Raw genomic sequence first — 22,888 nt, 5'->3', positions numbered from 1 at the left:
TGGGAAGGAGAATATCCCACAAGGAATGGATGATCCGTGGACTGGATACACCTTAAAAGAGAAAAAGCTCATTAAGAGGCGGCCTTAAAGGGCTTAGAAATTAGCATATGAGCTTACCTAGGTTTAGCTCATAATAAATACCAAGAGAACAAAGTAAAATTGATAAGTTATGATTGAGAAAGATAATTTAATTTTGCCTATGCTGTCCCTTTAATGTCTGAAACATGTTATGGGTAATTGTAAAATTAAGTGATAATAGCATTTTTACATCAAGCACAAATCTCTTGATATCAAATATGTTGACATTTAGTTTACCTATATTGATACTTTGTGTTAATCTGCAAACCTAGAAGATGCTAAGTTCCACTGTGATTAAATGTTAAATGCTACCAAAACAATGTAGCTTTGTAAGTTTGACACTGCAAGTTACCTACTCAAACAAGACCCAAACCCATGAAAAAAGGAAGCCAATTAAAAAAAGGAGGCAGTAGTAAATTATTTTTTTTATTGGAAAACAAATATACAACTTGGAATGGATTTGAGGCAAGTTGTGCCATAAAAGCAGTTTTTTCTGGAAAGTGGCTAAGAAAAAGAAAAAAAAAAAAAGAGGGTAAACTTAACTGTTGGAAGGGCCTTCAAATTGCTGCACAATAAAGATAATGTAGACCCTTCACATCAGCAAGTGATAAGAAAATGACAATCTTCCATACGCAAGACAAGAGCAAATAGGAAAAACAAAGTGAATGAGACATTGTTACATCAGTTTTGCATTAGTGCAACCCAAAATTTAATTTTCTGTATGCTTACTCTTACCCCATATTTCTTAATTCCAGTCCTCAACAAGACAGTTTTATCTAAAGGATATTTGCATGAGCACAGGCAAAATCAGTGACTGAACTACCAATCAACCCAAGCAGGGATATCATTAAGAACTATCCAGTTCTTGGACTGAAGTTGAGAAATTATAAAATCTACATAAGCAGACCAGATATTTGAAGAAACCCAACCATAAAGGTAGGCCAAGGAGTCCACAGTATATGAAAAAAGGAAGTGTTTAAACTGTTTAAGCCATCCTTTGATCAATCTAGCTCTTATGTGCAGAGGACTTTCATAAAATTTAAAGTAAGCCACATGCAACATTTGTTTACTTGACCAACGCCCATAAGAAAATATACAAAAGTGATGGGAACATGGATGGATTTCTAAATTTCTATACATGCATTTTGACATTAAGGGGGACATTTTACAGATAAGTTACAAACGAAGAAAGGCAAATAAACATCTTTGTACAAGAAAATTAAACACATTCTGTACAGTCTTCACTTTGCTGTCATCATTTGTACAAACTCTGTAAAAGAAAAAAAATGTAGTCAATAGAGTATAAAGACAAGGTTTTACACAAAAAAAATTGGAATATTGCACATAGGAGTAGCAAGCTAGATTGTAGTTTTGCCGCCACCCCCCCCCCCCCCACTAAACAAGGTTAAGTAGTGAAGGTACAAACAAAGATTGAACAGTGGCACCACTCTGGCTTTTCCCGTGATATTAACTATAAATTGTCAATGCATATGAAAAATACCAATAGACTCTGGGAAATGGTGCTCATGCATAAGGCTATATAGGAGACTAAAAGTGGGGTGGCTGGAGAAAGCCTTGAATACCCACCAGGTAAAATGTATCTTATATTACTATAGTAATATAAGATACATTTTAGTAATACATCAGATCTTGCACTCAGACATTTATCACGTCATGATATTGACTGCTGAGATTGGAGATTGAAGAGATATTTTAACGAATCACACGTACAATTTAACTCAGCAAATGCGGATACATGATCGCAACAGATGGAAGAGAATCTCACGAAATTGACAGGTGAGTAAGGCAGGGATTGTTGTCAATAGACGTCATAATACAATCCGCCTACTCACACATACGATTGGCTGCCTATCAATTGATAGAAACTCAAACCAATTGGAAACGAGATGAGGCGGGACTTCCGCATTTTGTAGGGTATATATCCCCCAAACTTTAGCGGCTCGCTGCCTTTGAAAAAGCCTGGATAGGCGAAAAGCATTAGGGGAGCTACTTGAGCGTGTTTTGCGCTCTTAGTTTTTAATTGCCAGATGCCAACCTTATTTTGAATCCTACACGCAACTGCTAAAAAACCTCTATTTACTACTAGATCTGGGTTGTGCCAGATAAACCGTACCAACATTATGAATTTATAGTGTAATATATTTTGATCTGGGTTATATCAGATCTAGCCATATGATAGCATTGCTCGAATCCAAGGTAATTTGCCAGTAAGTTAGAACATTATTCACCTAATACCACCTAGATAAAAAAAATTCTAACCTAATGTGTTTATATTGCAACATAATGTGATCTGGGTTGTGTCAGATCTAGTAAAAGAAGGTAGTCTCCAGCAGTGAGCAAAGTGACTTTTATTTATAAGCACAGGTCAAATACAGCAACGTTTCGGGCTAATAAGCCCTTTCTCAAGCTTGTTAGCCCGAAACGTTGCTGTATTTGACCTGTGTTTATAAATAAGTCACTTTGCTCAATGCTGGAGACTACCTTTTACTTGAATTGTGTGGGCTTGGTCAACCCTCTCCGTGCACTAGTGAGTAGTGGGTGCTGTATCCATTTCTATCCATTTGTGTCAGATCTAGCCATTAGATAGTATTACTCGAATACTAGGCAATTTACCAGTTAGAGCATTACTGTACTACTTTTGTGACCTAGTTACTATAATTCAAAGCACATTTTAAACCGAGTAAACTTATCCCACAAAAGTGGGTTACAACACTTGACACAGTACACCACTAATATTTCATGTGCAATACAATCTAGGTTTAGATTTACATATGGTAAAGACTTTACATGCTCTACGACAGATATTAACCAGTGGTTGATAACACTTTGAAACTAAGTTAACCTCTCACACTTTGGACCGTTCAAACAGCATAAATAGTGTACACTGCTAACAATAGAGATGTAATATACATGCAGTATAATTCTGTTTGAGACTAACCCAAGGTGTACGTTTAAACATAGGTTAAATGAACGTTAACCGAAGAATCAGTGAGATCTTATTAGATCCCTTAGTATTATAACTCTGCTAGAAACTAACCAAAGGTGTACGTTTAAACATAGTCTAACAGTCTAATAAACATTAACCAAAGAATCAGTAAGATCTTATTTGATTCTTTAGATTAACATTGATTATATTGAGTAACATACTGGTGGTGCATGATTCAATTGAACAAGTAAAACAACTTGAACTACATGTGTCTAAGCATTACATACACTCCTATTGGGGATCATTATTAAAGAGCTGTTAACTAATAAATTCACTTTACTTAACCCTCATTTTAAGATCTTACGTATGATATATGCCATCTTATACTAAATGAGAACCAACCCAGTATAGCAAGGTATCTATGTGGCTATTTCTATTATCCCACATCCCAAGTCACTATACAATTTCAACGTCAAGTTTATAGCAGTTGCACATACGTATGGTATATTTAATTTATACCCATGACAGAGTGGTTTGAATGCCAATTCTCAGAGGGTTTACGTCTCTTATTATACCCAGGCCAGATACATTATTATCCCCTCTTTGAATAGTAATTAGGAACATCACTAAGGTATATATGGATTTTTTTAACATGTATGTAGATTTTTGATTCAAATATTTATAAATTATATTTTAATTCCCCCCTTTTGTGGAAGCAATTGCCTACAGTCAGGGCCCAGAGTGCTCTTTGTGCAAACTTGGTGGGTATTCTAGGCTTTCTCCAGCCACACCACTTTTAGTCTCCTCTTAGTGAAGGTACCTGAAACATCGAAGACTCAATAGTTCACTGCTTTGTGTTCAGGGACAATCATGAATTTTGCATTCAAGTTTACCATGTTGCATCAATGTGCCTTAAATAGAAAATGCCATTTTCCTATAGCTGTGTGAGTAGTGTACTTATTTTTTGCAGAGCAGCTCAGACTGGAGGAATTTTAACTCAAGCACAGCTAAGGATCTAAAGGGAGTGTGTCCCATTTTGTATATGCATACAATTTAAACAAGTGATCAAGCCACAAACTTCACACCACTGTGCAAAGAGAAAAGACTAATAAAAGGTGACACTATCTTACCCATAGCACAGTCTAACAAAAAAAATAAAAAATTACTAGATAGGTCCATAGTAAAAAAAAAAAAAAACCCTGAAGCTCTAAAGCTGTAAATTGTCCCTTGGTTTGACCACCAGTTTAAGCACTCTGGTTTTTGATGGTGCTGTATGAATAGCAATTTTTGGAATGGTGGAGAAGTTATATTCTGCTAATGCACACTACATATATAAAGACATGTATAGTAAAAAGCAAGCCAGTGTGGTTACCTTCATAATTTACTTGTCCATCGCCATCAATATCTGCTTCCCTGATCATTTCATCAACCTCTTCATCAGTTAACTTCTCCCCCAGGTTGGTCATTACATGGCGAAGTTCTGCTGCACTTATATAGCCATTTCCATCCTTAAATAGAAAGTTAAAAAATCTAATTTCACTTTCTATGGCTACAGTTTGTGATGAAGAGCTACAGAACATTGGCTGAGCATGTCTACATTAAGGGACATACTATCCACATGCTCATCACTTTAAAGTTATGCAGCATAACTAAAAAGCTGACAATATATCACCTGAACATCTATGAAAAAAAAAAATTATATTTTACCTCAATTTCTTCAGCTTACAAGAGTAAGTGCTCTGGTAACAGTCTTACTTCAGCTACTGTCCAGCTGCAAGTTGAAGAAAAACAAAAGCCAATCAGCATCAGAAGTGCTGAGGTCATTTTATACTTTGATCTCTTGAGATTTCACAGAAATCTTGAGATTTCATAGTTTAACTTCCTTAAACTGAATAGGGAAAACATGATTGTCTGCACATGCCAGATGCATGCTACCTTGCAAGTCCTGGGATTAGTATCCTGATTGGTCGCTTAAAGTCCCTTTACAATGGGGTATGAATCTAGGAGATTTAAGTAAATTTTCCTTTTCTACATAGTAATGTTCAGGTGATTTCTAGTCAGCTTTTTACAGTTAAGCTGCATCACTTTCAAGTGCAATAACATTTGGGTATAACGTTCCTTTAAACAGTAAGTACATGCTTAACATGTATTTAAAGCAAAGATTAGCCCAAGAATATGCATGTAGGCGTTTAAAAAAAACCACATTAAACTGATTTTTTGCCCACTATTTTTAATTTTCTACAAACTAGCAAAAGTAGAGTAACTTATCAGTAGGTATTCCTCTATATAAAAACACCCTAATAGGAGACTCAAATGTATATACTTATGCAAGTTTTGCTAAAACAATCACAAATTAGAAGTATACAAAATGGCAACCTCATATTGAAAAGTAGAATATAGGCGAAAAGCTAGAGTGAAAAAAAAACAAAACAAAAAAAACAAGACAGTAAAACTGTTGCACATACCAAAATAAGCAACTGTATGAAGGATAGAAGAGAATGAAAGTGAATGCATGGCACTAGTATTGTGTATATACATAGTAAACAAGTAAAACATCACAACCCACATACAAATTGTCAAACAATGTATGGAAAAAAGGGCTCGACGAACCCAGGGAGCTACTGGCTCCTAACTTTTTGGGTTGTTCTTCATAAATCTATATACATCTACCACAGTCTGGCACCTAAAAATATCTCTGGCTCCTGAATATTGTTATTCGGTCCTAATTTTTAAGATTTGTCGAGCACCGATTGTAGAAAACTATTTGACATGTTAACAGGGACCACAGGAAATTAAAAAATAATGCATTCTTTGATACTTGTGTTTAATGGAATGAGGGGGCAAATCTTGATTCAGAATATTTATATGTGATCTATACCTCAATTTAAATATTTTTTTTATAAAAAAAATTATAAAGTAACAGTGTCTATCTTGCAAAGCATGAAACCTGTTTATCAGCGTTATGCAGTTCTATAGAAAAACTGACTGTAAACATTGTTACAAGATACATCTGCCAAGTTTAAAACAACAAAAAAACAAACACTTGTTGGCTGCACTGTTTTTCAATAGCTAAATCCCACACCCCACTAATCAAATAGGCTTTAGTCTGCAGACTAGGCGATCATAAAGCTAGTATAAAGTTGACCGTTTTGTAGTTCTGTTAGTCAATTAAGGAAAGATGTAGCCGTATTATCCACACTAATGCACACTGTAGACTAACAGCTAAATTTTGTGAAAAGATGACGAAAGTATTCAGTTTACAGTCCTTTTACAGGGAGCACCTCAATTTAGTACCTTAAAGGGACACTGAACACAAATTTTCTCTTTTGTAATTTAGAAAGAGCATGCTAATTTACTCCTATTGTCAATTTTTCTTCGTTCTCTTGCTATCATTATTTGAAAAAGGCATCTAAGCTTTTTTTTTGGTTTCAGTACTCTGGTGGATAAATTCATCCACCAATAAATAAGTGCTGTCCAATCAGCAAGGACAACCCAGGTTGTTCACCAAAAATGGGCCGGCATCTAAACTTACATTCTTGCATTTCAAATAGATACCAAGAGAATGAAGAAAATTTAATAGGAGTAAACTAGAAAGTTGCTTAAAATTTCATGCTCAATCTGAATCATGAAAGAATTTTTTTGGATACAGTGTCCCTTTAACAGTTTTAGGTTAAGTTTAGACAATATAGCATTCAACTAAAAACAGACCTTAGAAACAAAAAACCCCCACAAAACTAAAAGCCAACAAAAAAGGTCTTTAGTTGAGGGTAAAAAACTTAAATTATGCTTACCAGATAAATTCCTTTCTTTCTGTACAGGGAGAGTCCACAGCTGCATTTATTACTTTTGGGAAATACAGAACCTGGTCACCAGGAGGCAGCAAAGACACCCCAGCCAAAGGCTTAAATAACTCCACCAGTCATTCGTCCGAGGGAACAAGAGGAAAATTTATCATGGTGAAAAAGGTGCCAGAAAAAAACAATTAAATGTAGGGCCGTCCATCGGCAAACACGTGCAGGAGCTGTGGACTCTCCCTGTACAGAAGGAAATGATCTGGTAATCATAAATTAAGTTTTCCTTCTTAATACAGGGAGGGTCCACAGCTTCATTCATTACTTTTGGGAAATACCCAAGCTGCAGAGGACACTGAACGCTAATAGGAGGGTAAAAAGAAGAGGCAGCCCAAATCTAAGGGCACCACAGCCTGCAACAACCCTGAAAACCGCTTTAACAGAAGCAAAAAGAAACAAGAATGTTAGGACCAAGCAACCACCCAACAATCAGAACCAGAAAGATTGCATGCCAGAGACCCCAAAAGATGCTCTCGAACTGAGCCATAAACATCTGGAGGTGGCTAGTGTCCCACTATCTCCGAGGTCAAGCGAAGAACACTCCTCGAATAATAAGTCAGTCAACTAAATCTCGCAAAATTTTGCACTTCCCAGATATGAATATACAACAGAGAAAACTGTCCATTCCATGTAGTCTGAAAAGAATATCAAGACAAGATTCCCCAAAAAAGGAAGAACCCTTCCCAATGACAAAAACAATCTTAGGGAGCCTTCTTATAAAGGAAACCAAATTACGTGAGTGAGAAGTGGAATAAGCGCCTACTGTGTAACTATAGCCTAGGGAGAGGTGCACCTAGCAGGCACCTAAGGGACAAACTGGATAGTGGATAAGACCAGGCGCCTACCAAACGGAGGCAGGTACTAACACACAACTGATAGAAATATTAAAATTTATTACATACAATACAATACATAAAACCAATATGCAAAAAAGAATATAGACTGCGCTTCTCTGACCCCACAAGAGATAATATAACAATCACTGCACTACAGTGAGTTCACAGGCATATAACCTGATTAACAGGCCAATATTAAGCAGCAAGTAATGCAAAATAAATAAATAGATCTTAAACAATTGATACTATTACAGAAATTGAACAAAACAGTAATAATAATACTAATACTTCCCAAAAAGAGATATGCAGACGTTGAGAAATGCAAACGTAGGGTAGGAAGGGATATGAGGATGCTGCTCTGTTGAAGGGTGCAATAAACTGTGTTCCTGCTCCCAAGGGACAAACTGAATACTCTGTGGTTAAATTATAATAATACTTTGGGAAACTTTTTTGGGGTCAGCACTCTTTGACTCATGTCTTTTATGTCTTAGATAAATATGCCGTCTATATATGTATGTATTGATGTTTTAGATATAGATATAGATATATATATACATATATACACATACAGTTTTTAATATACGCTTAAAGTTCTTATTAGGAGATTATTAATTGTTTAAAAATTCTTTTTTTATGTATTCCTCATGTATTTTTGCGTATGTTTATGAATTTTACCAATATCTATTAATGTGAAGTATGTACGATAAGCCGTTTAACACTACCACATCACATGAATTTTTCCTCATATATATCATATTATAATGGTGGTCCTGTAATCAGTATATTATGCTCTGACTCTCCTTTTATTTTTGTATTTTTCTTAGATATATTTGTAACCTCTCTGTATGGTCATATGTGGGACTTCCTTTATCCATGGACTGAGTACTTTCAGCACAAATCGACCTATCAGATCGTTACAATTTAGAGGCGTGTCCCAGCCCGCCTGGTTCAAATAGGAGCCTCATTTAGGATAACGACATTGTCTTGAAAAAGTCGGGTCGTAACCCGACGAAACGCGTAGAGTTTTGTGCACCAAGAAATACTGAGCTACATTATAGTAGCTTACTACTGTCAGGATTCTGTGAATCTACCTCTGCCATTATCGATTTCCGGCTTGGACCGTGTGTCTGATATACCATAGCAGACAGCTCAAATAGCCAAGTGAAAGACAGCCGGTGGAAAGACCCGGTGTGATAAAGTGTGACGGACATTCATTCGTGCCCAGCTGTACTACTGCCGAGTGGTGATATTTTATGCCTGCATTTTTTTATGTTATGTACGTTTGTGCTCGCACTTGTCCTTTTTAATGCTGTGTATTTCATTAAACTGTTTCTACGTTCAGGAGGGTTTTGCGCTCTGTGTTCTTTTGTCTTTACATAAAGCCAATAGTTCATGGATCCATGATGGCTTAACAATTAATAATTAAAACAATGTAGACAGTTATAGGATAATGCAGGTAATATAAAAACAATAGTAAAACCTCTGGTTATGGTGTACAATTGATGGGATTGATGTCCTTAAGTCAAATAAAAGTATGATAGTGTTCCTAGTAGTGCCAAAAATATGTGCAACAAGAATGTAAATAATCAAATACGGAATCCAATAATAGAAGTGAATATCACCAAAGGACTTTATTGTAGTAAATATCACAAAAAAAATATATAGTAGGGCTTGGGTACAAATACGATCTCCTCCTGGGAAAACAAATAGTGTAGATTGTACAACAGTGAAAAAACAAATGGAATAAGGCTTACCAGTGTCTACGCGTTTCGGCCCGTAATAGGCCTCTCAAGACCCTTGAGAAAGGCCTATTACGGGCCGAAACGCATACACTGGTAAGCCTTATTCCATTTGTTTTTTCACTGTTGTACAATCTACACTATATTTCTGTTTTCCCAGGAGGAGATCGTATTTGTACCCAAGCCCTACTATATTATATTTTTTATGATATTTACTACAATCAAGTCCTTTGGTGATATTCACTTCTATCAAGTTTAATATAGTTCGACAAGAACTTGTCATTCACTACCTTTAGGCCACCTTAATATATATATCCTTAAAGCAAGTTTAAAACCGCTTTTCACCCAGTTTTGGATACAGACACTCATCTTTGGTTTTTGATATTGGACACTTTTTTCACTTTCATTTTTCCACTTTTTTTTTTACATTTTTACATTTCTATTTTTCACATTGAAGGAATTCCAGACTGCTCCCCAGCCTAGAAGGCTGGCATCCGTTGTGACAATCGTCCAATCTGGCCTGCGAAAGGTCATTCCTTTAGACAGATGAACCGGTGACAACCACCAGAGAAGCGAATCTCTGGTCTCCTGGTCCAGATTTAGCAAAGGGGACAGATCTGAGTAATCCCCGTTCCATTGACTGAGCATGCATAGTTGCAGCGGTCTGAGATGCAGGCGCGCAAATGGCACTATGTCCATTGCCGCTACCATTAAGCCGATTACCTCCATGCACTGAGCTACCGATGGGCTTGGGATGGAATGAAGGACACGGCAAGCATTGAGAATCTTTGATAACCTGGACTCCGTCAGGTAAATCTTCATCTCTACAGAATCTATAAGAGTCCCTAGAAAAGGAACCCGTGTGAGTGGTAACAGAACTCTTTTCCACGTTCACTTTCCACCCATGCAACCTCAGAAATGCTAGAACCATCTCTGTATGAGACTTTGCATTCTGAAAACTTGACGCTTGTATCAGAATGTCGTCTAGGTACGGAGCCACCGCTATGCCTCGTGGTCTTAGTACCGCCAGAAGTGAGCCCAGAACCTTCGTAAAAATTCTTGGGGCCGTGGCTAACCCGAAGGGAAGAGCCACAAACTGGTAATGCACGTCTAGAAAGGCAAACCTCAGGTACCGATAATGATCTTTGTGAATCGGTATATGAAGGTAAGCATCCTTTAAGTCCACCGTGGTCATATATTGACCCTCTTGGATCATGGGTAGGATGGTTCGAATGGTTTCCATCTTGAACGATGGTACCCTTAGGAATTTGTTTAAGATCTTTAAGTCCAAGATTGGTCTGAAGGTTCCCTCTTTTTTGGGAACCACAAATAGATTTGAGTAAAATCCTTGTCCCTGTTCCGAGCGTGGAACTGAGTGGATCACCCCCATGATTAAGAGGTCTTGTACACATTGTAGAAATGCCTCTCTTTACTAGGTTTGTCGATAACCTCGAAAAGATGGAACCTCCCTTGTGGAGGAGAGGTTTGAAATCCAGAAGGTATCCCTGAGATATAATCTTTAACGTCCAGGGATCCTGCACATCTCTTGCCCAAGCCTGGGCAAAGAGAGAAAGTCTGCCCCCCACTAAATCCGTCTCTGGATAGGGGGCCCTGACTTCATGCTGTCTTAGGGGCGGGAGTAGGCTTTCTGGCCTGCTTGCCCTTGTTCCATGGCTGGTTGCCTTCCAACCTTGTCTGTAACGAGCAGTAGTTCCTTCCTGTTTTGGAGCGGAGGAAGTCTATGCTGCTCCTGCCTTGAAGTTACGAAAGGCACGAAAATTAGACTGTTTGGCCCTGTCCTGAGGAAGGGCGTGGCCCTTACCTCCCGTAATGTCAGCAATAATTTCCTTCAAGCCGGGCCCGAATAAGGTCTGCCCTTTGAAAGGAATGTTAAGTAGTTTAGACTTGGAAGTTACATCCGCTGACCAGGATTTAAGCCAGAGCGCTCTGCGCGCCTGTATGGCGAATCCAGAATTTTTAGCCGTAAGTTTGGTTAGATGTACTACGGCATCTGAAACAAACGCATTAGCTTGCTTAAGGGTTCTAACTTTGCTCAAGGCCTCATCCAACGGCTCTGTGCGAATCGCCTCTTCCAGAGACTCAAACCAGAACGCTGCTGCAGCCGTGACAGGCGCAATGCATGCAAGAGGCTGCAATATAAAACCCTGTTGAACAAACATTTTCTTAAGATAACCCTCTAATTTTTTATCCATTGGATCTGAGAAATCACAGCTATCCTCCACCGGGATAGTGGTACGCTTGGCTAAAGTAGAAACTGCTCCCTCCACCTTAGGGACCGTCTGCCATAAGTCTCATGTGGTGGCGTCTATAGGGAACATTTTTCTAAATATCGGGGGAGGGGAAAAAGGCACACCGGGTCTATCCCACTCCTTACTGATAATTTCTGTAAGTCTTTTTGGTATAGGAAAAACGTCAGTACACACCGGTACCGCATAGTATCTATCCAACCTACACAATTTCTCTGGAATTGCCACCGTGTCGCAATCATTCAGAGCCGCTAATACCTCCCCTAGTAACACACGGAGGTTCTCAAGCTTAAATTTAAAATTTGAAATTTCTGAATCCGGTCTCCCTGAATCAGAACCGTCACCGACAGAATGAAGCTCACCGTCCTCATGTTCTGCAAGTTGTGACGCAGTATCAGACATGGCTCTCGTGTCACCAGCGCGCTCTGTCCTTAACCCAGAGCTATCGCGTTTGCCCCTTAATTTGGGCATATTATATAATACTTCTTTCATAACATTAGCCATATTATCATGTAAAGTGATTTGTAAGGGCCTAGATGTACTAGGTGTCTCAATCCTACGCATCTCCCGAGCGGGAGACGCAGGTACTGACACGTGAGGAGAGTTAGGCGGCATAACTTCCCCCTCGTTGTCTGGTGATGGCTTCTTTATCGGTACAGATTGACTTATTTAAAGCAATATCAATACAATTGGTACACATCGTTCTATTGGGCTCCACATTGGCTTTTGAACATGATGAACAAACAGTTTCCTCTGAATCAGACATGTTTAAAACAGACTTAGCAATGAAACAAGCTTGGAAATCACTTTCAATAAGTTTTACAAGCAATATAAAAAAAAACGCTGCAGCGCTTCAAAAATAGATATAAACAATTCTTAACAAGAAGTGTATTAGCAGAGGATTGCACCCATTAGCAAAAGGATGATTAACCCCTCGATACCCAAAACGGATAAAACAGATATCAATTAAGATTTAACGCTTTTAATCAGTCAGCGCACTGTCACAGATCTGCTGTGACTGATTACCTCCCTCACAAATGAAATTTGCAGACCCCTGAGCTCTCTAGAGACGTCCTGGATCAAGGAGGAAGAAGCAGAAAGACTGTGCAATAATTTTAACTGCGCAACAAGGCGCTAAAACAAGGGCCCTCCCACTCCAATCACAACAGTGGGAGCCCTGATATAACGGTTTCCATGCAGAAAAATATGTTAGTCATGTGGAAAAAAATCATGCCCAAAGCGATTTATCACCAAAGTACCTCACAAGAAACGAACATGCCAGTAAACGTTTTATTAAAAACCAACATTTTTCAATGTCATGCAAAGCTATCACTAAGCCTGCTACCAGTCGCTACCACTGCAGAGAAGGTTTAAGTATTATTTCAGTGTTAACAGTATTTTCTCAGTCAAATTCTAGTCCCTAGAATATAACTCGACTGCGCATACATTTATCAGCCTGATACCAGTTGCTACTACTGCATTTAAGGCTGTACTTACATCATACGGTAACAGCAGTATTTTCTTAGTCAATTCAATTCCCAGAAAATAAAGTACCGCACATACCTCATTTGCGGAGGACGACGCATGCTATTCCCAGTCTGAAGTTACCCCACTCCTCAGAATGTCGAGAACAGCCAGTGGATCTTCGTTACGCCTGCTAAGATCATAGATAAAAAACGCAGGCAGTTTCTTCTTCCAAATACTGCCTGAGATAAGAAAAACAGCACACTCCGGTGCCATTTAAAATAACAAACTTTTGATTGAATAGTTAAGTAAAAACTCCAGCTCCTCTCGACCTTCTTTGTTGAGGGTTGCAAGAGAATGACTGGATATGACATGTGAGGGGAGGAGCTATATAGCAGCTCTGCTTGGGTGATCCTCTTGCAACTTCCTGTTGGGAAGGAGAATATATCCCATAAGAAATGGATGACCCGTGGACTGAACACACTTAAGAGAAATATAAGTCTTCCAGACTCTATAATATATCTCCCTAGATACGGATTTACGAGCCTGTAACATAGTATTAATCACAGAGTCAGAGAAACGTCTGACTAAGAATCAAGCGTTCAATCTCCATACCTTTAAATTTAAGGATTTGAGATCCTGATGGAAAAAAAGGACCTTGAGACAGAAGGTCTGGTCTTAACGGAAGAGTCCACGGTTGGCAAGAGGCCATCCGGACAGGATCCGCATACCAAAAACCTGAGAGGCCATGCTGGAGCCACCAGCAGAACAAATGAGCATTCCTTCAGAATCTTGGAGATTACTCTTGGAAGAAGAACTAGAGGCGGAAAGATATAGGCAGGATGATACTTCCAAGGAAGTGACAATGCATCCACTGCTTCCGCTTGAGGATCCCTGGATCTGGACAGATACCTGGGAAGTTTCTTGTTTAGATGAGAAGCCATCAGATCTATTTCTGGAAGACCCCATATTTGAACAATCTGAAGAAATACCTCTGGGAGAAGAGACCATTTGCCCGGATGAAATGTGTGGCGACTGAGATAATCCGCTTCCCAATTGTCTATACCTGGGATATGAACCGCAGAAACTAGACAGGAGCTGGATTCCGCCCATACCAGAATTCGAGATACTTCTTTCATAGCCAGAGGACTGAGTCCCTCCTTGATGATTGATGTATGCCACAGTTGTGATATTGTCTGTCTGAAAACAAATGAACGATTCTCTTTAGAAGAGGCCAAGACTGAAGAGCTCTGAAAATTGCACAGAGTTCCAAAATATTGATCGGTAATCTCACCTCGAGATTCCCAAACCCCTTGTGCTGTCAGAGACCCCCACACAGCTCCCCAACCTGTAAGACTTGCATCTGTTGAAATTACAGTCCAGGTCGGAAGAACAAAAGAAGCCCCCTGAACTAAACGATGGTGATCTGTCCACCACGTCAGAGAGAGTGTCATCTCAATTAATATCTTTAAAACGGATTGTACATCTTTGTGCAATCCCTGCACCACTGGTTCAGCATACAGAGCTGAAGAGGCCGCATGTGAAAATGAGCAAAGGGGGATCGCGTCTGATGCCGCAGTCATAAGACTGAGAATTTCCATGCATAAGGCTACCGAAGGGAAAGATTGTGACTGAAGGTTTCGACAAGCTGATATCAATTTTAGACGTCTCATGTCTATCAAAGATAGAGTCATGGATACTGAATCTATCAGGTAACCTTTTTAGGTTTTCAAAGTCTGAGGAATCAATTAACTTTTTGTTAAATTGATCCTCCAACCATGATGTTGATGAAACAACAAAAGTCGATTCGAATGAGATTCTGCTAAATGTGAAGACTGAGCAAGTACCAAGATATCGTCCAAATAAGGAATACCACAATACCCTGTTCTCTGATTACAGACAAAAGAGCACCGAGAACCTTCATAAAAATTCCTTGAGCTATAGCTAGGCCAAACAGCAGAGCCACAAACTGGTAATGCTTGTCTAGGAAAGAGAATCTCAGAAACTGATAGTGATCTGGATGAAACTGAATATGCATCCTGTAAATCTATAGTAGACATATAATGCCCTTGCTGAACAAAAGGCAGGATAGTCCTTACAGTTACCATTTTGAATGTTGGTATCCTTACATAACGATTCAATATTTTTAGATCCAGAACTGGTCTGAAGGAATTTTCCTTCTTTGGTACAATGAAGAGATTTGAATAAAACACCAGTCCCTGTTCCAGAACTGGCAAAATTACTCCAGTCAACTCTAGATCTGAAACACATTTCAGAAATGCTTGAGCCTTCGCTGGGTTTACTGGGACACAGGAAAGAAAAAATCTCTTTGCAGGAGGCCTTATCTTGAAGCCAATTCTGTACCCTTCTGAAACAATGTTCTGAATCCAAAGATTGTGAACGGAATTGATCCAAATTTCTTAGAAAAAACGTAATCTGCCCCCTACCAGCTGAGCTGGAATGAGGGCCGCACCTTCATGTGGACTTAGAAGCTGGCTTTGACTTTCTAAAAGGCTTGGATTTATTCCAGACTTGAGATGGTTTCCAAACTGATACCGCTCCTGAGGATGAAGGATCAGGTTTTTGTTCCTTGTTGTGACAAAAGGAACGAAAACGATCATTACCCTGGAAAGAAAGGGAAAGCAGAGTAGACCTAGAAGACATAACAGCATTCCAAGTCTTAAGCCATAAAGCTCTTCTAGCTAAAATAGCTAGAGACATATACCTGACATCAACTCTAATGATATCAAAGATGGCATTACAAATAAAATTATTAGCATGTTGAAGAATAAAAATGCTATGAGAATTATGATCTGTTACTTGTTGCGCTAAAGCTTCTAACCAAAAGATGAAGCTGCAGCAACATCCGCTAAAGATATAGCAGGTCTAAGAAGATTACCTGAACACAAGTAAGCTTTTCTTAGAAAGGATTCAATTTTCCTATCTAAAGGATCCTTAAGGAAGTACCATCTGCTGTAGGAATAGTACGCTTAACAAGAGTAGAGACAGCCCCATCAACTTTAGGGATTTTGTCCCAAAACTCTAATCTGTCAGATGGCACAGGATATAATTGCTTAAAACGTTTAGAAGGAGTAAATGAATTACCCAAATTATTCCATTCCCTGGAAATTACTTCAGAAATAGCACTAGGGACAGGAAAAACTTCTGGAATAACTACAGGAGATTTAAAAACCTTATCTAAACGTTTAGATTTAGTATCAAGAGGACCAGAAGCCTCAATTTCTAATGCAATTAGGACTTCTTTAAGTAAAGAACGAATACATTTCATTTTAAATAAATATGAAGATTTATCAGCATCAACCTCTGAGACAGAATCCTCTGAACCAGAAGAACCATTATCAGAATGATGATATTCATTTAAAAATTCATCTGAAAAATGAGAAGTTTTAAAAGACTTTTTACGTTTACTAGAAGGAGGAATAACAGACATAGCCTTCTTAATGGATTTAGAAACAAAATCTCTTATGTTATCAGGAACACTCTGAGTATTAGATGTTGACGGAACAGCAACAGGTAATGTAACAGTACTAAAGGAAATATTATCTGCATTAACAGTTTGTCATGACAAAACAGTACAAACAGCTGGAGGAACAGATACCATAAGTTTATAGATACTTAGCTTTGGTAGCTCCAGCCCCAGGCAGCGATTTTCCAGAAGTATCTTCTGACTCAGTTTCAACGTGGGACATCTTGCAATATGTAATAGAAAAAAACATGCAAAATTGATCAAATTCCTTAAATGACAATTTCAGGAATGGGAAAAAAATTGCCAGTGAACAAGCTTCTAGCAACCAGAAGCAATAAAAGATGAAACTTAAATAATGTGGAGACAATAGTGACGCCCATATTTTTTTAGTGCCAAAAATGACGCCCACATTATTTGGCGCCAAAAATAACGCCACATCCGGAACGCCGACACTTGGCGCAAAAGATCAAAAAAAGAAAAAATTTGCGCCAAAAAAGTCCGCGCCAAGAATGACGCAATAAAATGAAGCATTTTCAGCCCCCGCGGAAAAAGTCAAATTTTTAAGGTAAGAAAAAAAATTGATTTATTCATATGCATTATCCCAAATATGAAACCGACTGTCTGAAATAAGGAATGTTGAACATCCTGAGTCAAGGTAAATAAATGTTTGAATACATATATTTAGAACTTTTTTAAAAAGTGCCCAACCATAGCTTAGAGTGTCACAGAAAATAAGACTTACTTACCCCAGGACACTCATCTACATGTTGTAGAAAGCCAAACCAGTACAGAAACGAAAATCAGCAGAGGTAATGGTATATATAAGTATATCGTCGATCTGAAAAGGGAGGTAAGAGATGAATCTCTACGACCGATAACAGAGAACCTATGAAATAGACCCTGTAGAAGGAGATCATTGAATTCAAATAGGCAATACTCTCCTCACATCCCTCTGACATTCACTGCACGCTGAGAGGAAAACCGGGCTCCAACCTGCTGCGGAGCGCATATCAACGTAGAATCTAGCACAAACTTACTTCACCACCTCCATAGGAGGCAAAGTTTGTAAAACTGATTTGTGGGTGTGGTGAGGGGTTTATTTATAGGCATTTTGAGGTTTGGGAAACTTTGCCCCTCCTGGTAGGAATGTATATCCCATACGTCACTAGCTCATGGACTCTTGCTAATTACATGAAAGAAAAACAAATCAAAAGCAGAAGAATTAAACTGAAACAGCTGCCTGAAGAACTTTTCTACCAAAAACTGCTTCCGAAGAAGCAAATAAATCAAAAACGGTAGAATTTAGTAAATGAATGCAAAGAGGACCAAGATGCCGCTTTGCAAATCTGATCAACTGAAGCTTCATTCTTAAAAGCCCACAAAGTGGAGACTGATCTAGTAGAATGAGCTGTAATTCTGAGGCAGGGCCTGACCCGACTCAAAATAAACTGAATCAAAAGTTTCAACCAAGAAGCCAAGGAAATAGCAGAAGCCTTCTGACCTTTCCTAGGACCAGAAAATAAAACAAATAGACTGGAAGTCTTCCTGAAATCTTTAGTAGCTTCCACATAATATTTCAAAGCTCTTACCAAAAGAATGTAAGGAACTTTCCAAAGAATTCTTAGGATTAGGACACAAGGGACAACAATTTCTCTACTAATGTTGTTAGAATTCACAACCTTAAATAAAAATTGAATTCTTGTTTAGATGAGAGGCCATGAGATCTCTCTGGAAGACCCCACAACTGAACAATCTAAGAAAACACATCTGGATGGAGAGACCACTCCTCTGGATGTAAAGTCTGGCAGCTGAGATAATCCGCCTCCCAATTGTATACACCTGGGATAAGCACCGCAGAGATTAGACAAGAGTTGGATTCCGCCCAAGCAAGTATCCGAGATACTTTTTTCATAGCTTGGGGACTGAGTCCTACCCTGATGATTGACATATGCCACTGTTGTGATATTGTCTGTCATAAAATGAATGAATGGTTCACTCTTTAGCAGAGGCCAAAACTGAAGAGCTCTGAGAATTGCAAGGAGTTCTAAAATATTTATTGGTAATCTCGCCTCTTGAGATTTCCAAACCCCTTGTGCTGTCTGAGATCCCCAAAGAGCTCCCCAACCTGAAAGACTTACATCTGTTGTGATCACTGTCCAGGTTGGCCGAACAAAAGAAGCCCCTTGAACTTAACGATGGTGATCTATCCACCATGTAAGAGTGTCATACATTGATTCAGCATACAAAGCTGTAGAGGTCTCATGTGTAAACGAGCAAAGGGGATCGCGTCCGATGCTGCAGTCATGAGACCTAAAACTTCCATGCACATAGCCACTGAAGGGAATGACACACTAAAATTGGTTGCAGCATGCCGGCACCTTCAAACGTCTCTTGTCTGTTAAATTCAGTGTCCATGACTGTATCTGGAAGCCTAAAAGGTGACCCTTGTCTGAGGAATCAAGAAACTTTTGGTAAATTGATCCTCCAACCATGATTCCAAAGAAACAGTTGATTCGTGTGAGATTCTGCAGTACGCAAAGACTGAGCTAGTACCAAGATATCGTCCAAATAAGGAAACACCGCAATACCCTGTTCTCTGATTACAGAGAGTAGGGCACCCAGAACCTTTGAAAAGATTCTTGGAGCTGTCGAATGACGAAGTTGTCCGCGCCAAACACATTTCTGCGCCAAGAATGACGCAATAAAGTTTAGCATTTGACGCACCCGCGGGCCTAATGCCACCCTCAATTTGCAAGAAGTAGTCAATTGACAAAAGACTAAACCCCAGGTAAGAAAAAACAGAATTTATGTTTACCTGATAAATTACTTTCTCCAACGGTGTGTCCGGTCCACGGCGTCATCCTTACTTGTGGGATATTCTCTTCCCCAACAGGAAATGGCAAAGAGCCCAGCAAAGCTGGTAACATGATCCCTCCTAGGCTCCGCCTACCCCAGTCATTCGACCGACGTTAAGGAGGAATATTTGCATAGGAGAAACCATATGGTACCGTGGTGACTGTAGTTAAAGAAAATAAATTATCAGACCTGATTAAAAAAACCAGGGCGGCCGTGGACCGGACACACCGTTGGAGAAAGTAATTTATCAGGTAAACATAAATTCTGTTTTCTCCAACATAGGTGTGTCCGGTCCACGGCGTCATCCTTACTTGTGGGAACCAATACCAAAGCTTTAGGACACGGATGAAGGGAGGGAGCAAATCAGGTCACCTAAATGGAAGGCACCACGGCTTGCAAAACCTTTCTCCCAAAAATAGCCTCAGAAGAAGCAAAAGTATCAAACTTGTAAAATTTGGTAAAAGTGTGCAGTGAAGACCAAGTCGCTGCCCTACATATCTGATCAACAGAAGCCTCGTTCTTGAAGGCCCATGTGGAAGCCACAGCCCTAGTGGAATGAGCTGTGATTCTTTCGGGAGGCTGCCGTCCGGCAGTCTCGTAAGCCAATCTGATGATGCTTTTAATCCAAAAAGAGAGAGAGGTAGAAGTTGCTTTTTGACCTCTCCTTTTACCGGAATAAACAACAAACAAGGAAGATGTCTGTCTAAAATCCTTTGTAGCATCTAAATAGAATTTTAGAGCGCGAACAACATCCAAATTGTGCAACAAACGTTCCTTCTTCGAAACTGGTTTCGGACACAGAGAAGGTACGATAATCTCCTGGTTAATGTTTTTGTTAGAAACAACTTTTGGAAGAAAACCAGGTTTAGTACGTAAAACCACCTTATCTGCATGGAACACCAGATAAGGAGGAGAACACTGCAGAGCAGATAATTCTGAAACTCTTCTAGCAGAAGAAATTGCAACTAAAAACAAAACTTTCCAAGATAATAACTTAATATCAACGGAATGCAAGGGTTCAAACGGAACCCCCTGAAGAACTGAAAGAACTAAATTGAGACTCCAAGGAGGAGTCAAAGGTTTGTAAACAGGCTTAATTCTAACCAGAGCCTGAACAAAAGCTTGAACATCTGGCACAGCGGCCAGCTTTTTGTGAAGTAACACAGACAAGGCAGAAATCTGTCCCTTCAGGGAACTTGCAGATAATCCTTTTTCCAATCCTTCTTGAAGGAAGGATAGAATCCTAGGAATCTTAACCTTGTCCCAAGGGAATCCTTTAGATTCACACCAACAGATATATTTTTTCCAAATTTTGTGGTAAATCTTTCTAGTTACAGGCTTTCTGGCCTGAACAAGAGTATCGATAACAGGATCTGAGAACCCTCGCTTCGATAAGATCAAGCGTTCAATCTCCAAGCAGTCAGCTGGAGTGAAACCAGATTCGGATGTTCGAACGGACCCTGAACAAGAAGGTCTCGTCTCAAAGGTAGCTTCCAAGGTGGAGCCGATGACATATTCACCAGATCTGCATACCAAGTCCTGCGTGGCCACGCAGGAGCTATCAAGATCACCGACGCCCTCTCCTGATTGATCCTGGCTACCAGCCTGGGGATGAGAGGAAACGGCGGGAACACATAAGCTAGTTTGAAGGTCCAAGGTGCTACTAGTGCATCCACTAGAGCCGCCTTGGGATCCCTGGATCTGGACCCGTAGCAAGGAACTTTGAAGTTCTGACGAGAGGCCATCAGATCCATGTCTGGAATGCCCCACAGCTGAGTGACTTGGGCAAAGATTTCCGGATGGAGTTCCCACTCCCCCGGATGCAATGTCTGACTCAGAAAATCCGCTTCCCAATTTTCCACTCCTGGGATGTGGATAGCGGACAGGTGGCAGGAGTGAAACTCCGCCCATAGAATGATTTTGGTCACTTCTTTCATCACCAGGGAACTCCTTGTTCCCCCCTGATGGTTGATGTACGCAACAGTTGTCATGTTGTCTGATTGAAACCGTAAGAACTTGGCCCTCGCTAGCTGAGGCCAAGCCTTGAGAGCATTGAATATCGCTCTCAGTTCCAGAATATTTATCGGTAGAAGAGATTCTTCCCGAGACCAAAGACCCTGAGCTTTCAGGGATCCCCAGACCGCGCCCCAGCCCATCAGACTGGCGTCGGTCGTGACAATGACCCACTCTGGTCTGCGGAATGTCATCCCTCGTGACAGGTTGTCCAGGGACAGCCACCAACGGAGTGAGTCTCTGGTCCTCTGATTTACTTGTATCTTCGGAGACAAGTCTGTATAGTCCCCATTCCACTGACTGAGCATGCACAGTTGTAATGGTCTTAGATGAATGTGTGCAAAAGGAACTATGTCCATTGCCGCTACCATCAACCCGATCACTTCCATGCACTGAGTTATGGAAGGAAGAGGAACGGAATGAAGTATCCGACAAGAGTCTAGAAGTTTTGTTTTTCTGGCCTCTGTCAGAAAAATCCTCATTTCTAAGGAGTCTATTATTGTTCCCAAGAAGGGAACCCTTGTTGACGGAGATAGAGAACTCTTTTCCACGTTCACTTTCCATCCGTGAGATCTGAGAAAGGCCAGGACAATGTCCGTGTGAGCCTTTGCTTGAGGAAGGGACGACGCTTGAATCAGAATGTCGTCCAAGTAAGGTACTACAGCAATGCCCCTTGGTCTTAGCACAGCTAGAAGGGACCCTAGTACCTTTGTGAAAATCCTTGGAGCAGTGGCTAATCCGAAAGGAAGCGCCACGAACTGGTAATGTTTGTCCAGGAATGCGAACCTCAGGAACCGATGATGTTCCTTGTGGATAGGAATATGTAGATACGCATCCTTTAAATCCACCGTGGTCATGAATTGACCTTCCTGGATGGAAGGAAGAATTGTTCGAATGGTTTCCATCTTGAACGATGGAACCTTGAGAAACTTGTTTAAGATCTTGAGATCTAAGATTGGTCTGAACGTTCCCTCTTTCTTGGGAACTATAAACAGATTGGAGTAGAACCCCATCCCTTGTTCTCTTAATGGAACAGGATGAATCACTCCCATTTTTAACAGGTCTTCTACACAATGTAAGAATGCCTGTCTTTTTATGTGGTCTGAAGACAACTGAGACCTGTGGAACCTCCCCCTTGGGGGAAGTCCCTTGAATTCCAGAAGATAACCTTGGGAGACTATTTCTAGCGCCCAAGGATCCAGAACATCTCTTGCCCAAGCCTGAGCGAAGAGAGAGAGTCTGCCCCCCACCAGATCCGGTCCCGGATCGGGGGCCAACATTTCATGCTGTCTTGGTAGCAGTGGCAGGTTTCTTGGCCTGCTTTCCCTTGTTCCAGCCTTGCATTGGTCT

General features: G+C 40.0%; 1 protein-coding gene across 1 annotated transcript in view; it reads right to left on the bottom strand.

Annotated features, from left to right (window-relative positions):
• Positions 1 to 491: 491 nt before the first annotated feature.
• Positions 492 to 22,888, bottom strand: part of CALM2 (calmodulin 2) — a 66,418-nt gene continuing 44,021 nt past the window's right edge. The window contains exons 5-6 of the mRNA XM_053712235.1: positions 4,398 to 4,533; positions 492 to 1,348 (exon numbers count right to left, since the gene is read on the bottom strand). Of these exons, the coding sequence (XP_053568210.1) occupies positions 1,320 to 1,348; positions 4,398 to 4,533 (165 nt within the window). The 3' untranslated portion in view covers positions 492 to 1,319. The remainder of the gene's footprint in view (positions 1,349 to 4,397; positions 4,534 to 22,888) is intronic.

This window comes from Bombina bombina, chromosome 4 (assembly GCF_027579735.1).
Source record: "Bombina bombina isolate aBomBom1 chromosome 4, aBomBom1.pri, whole genome shotgun sequence".
NCBI classification, from domain to species: Eukaryota; Metazoa; Chordata; class Amphibia; order Anura; family Bombinatoridae; genus Bombina; species Bombina bombina.
The sequence above is the reverse complement of the archived record's forward strand: the minus strand, read 5'-3'. Positions and strand labels throughout refer to the sequence as shown.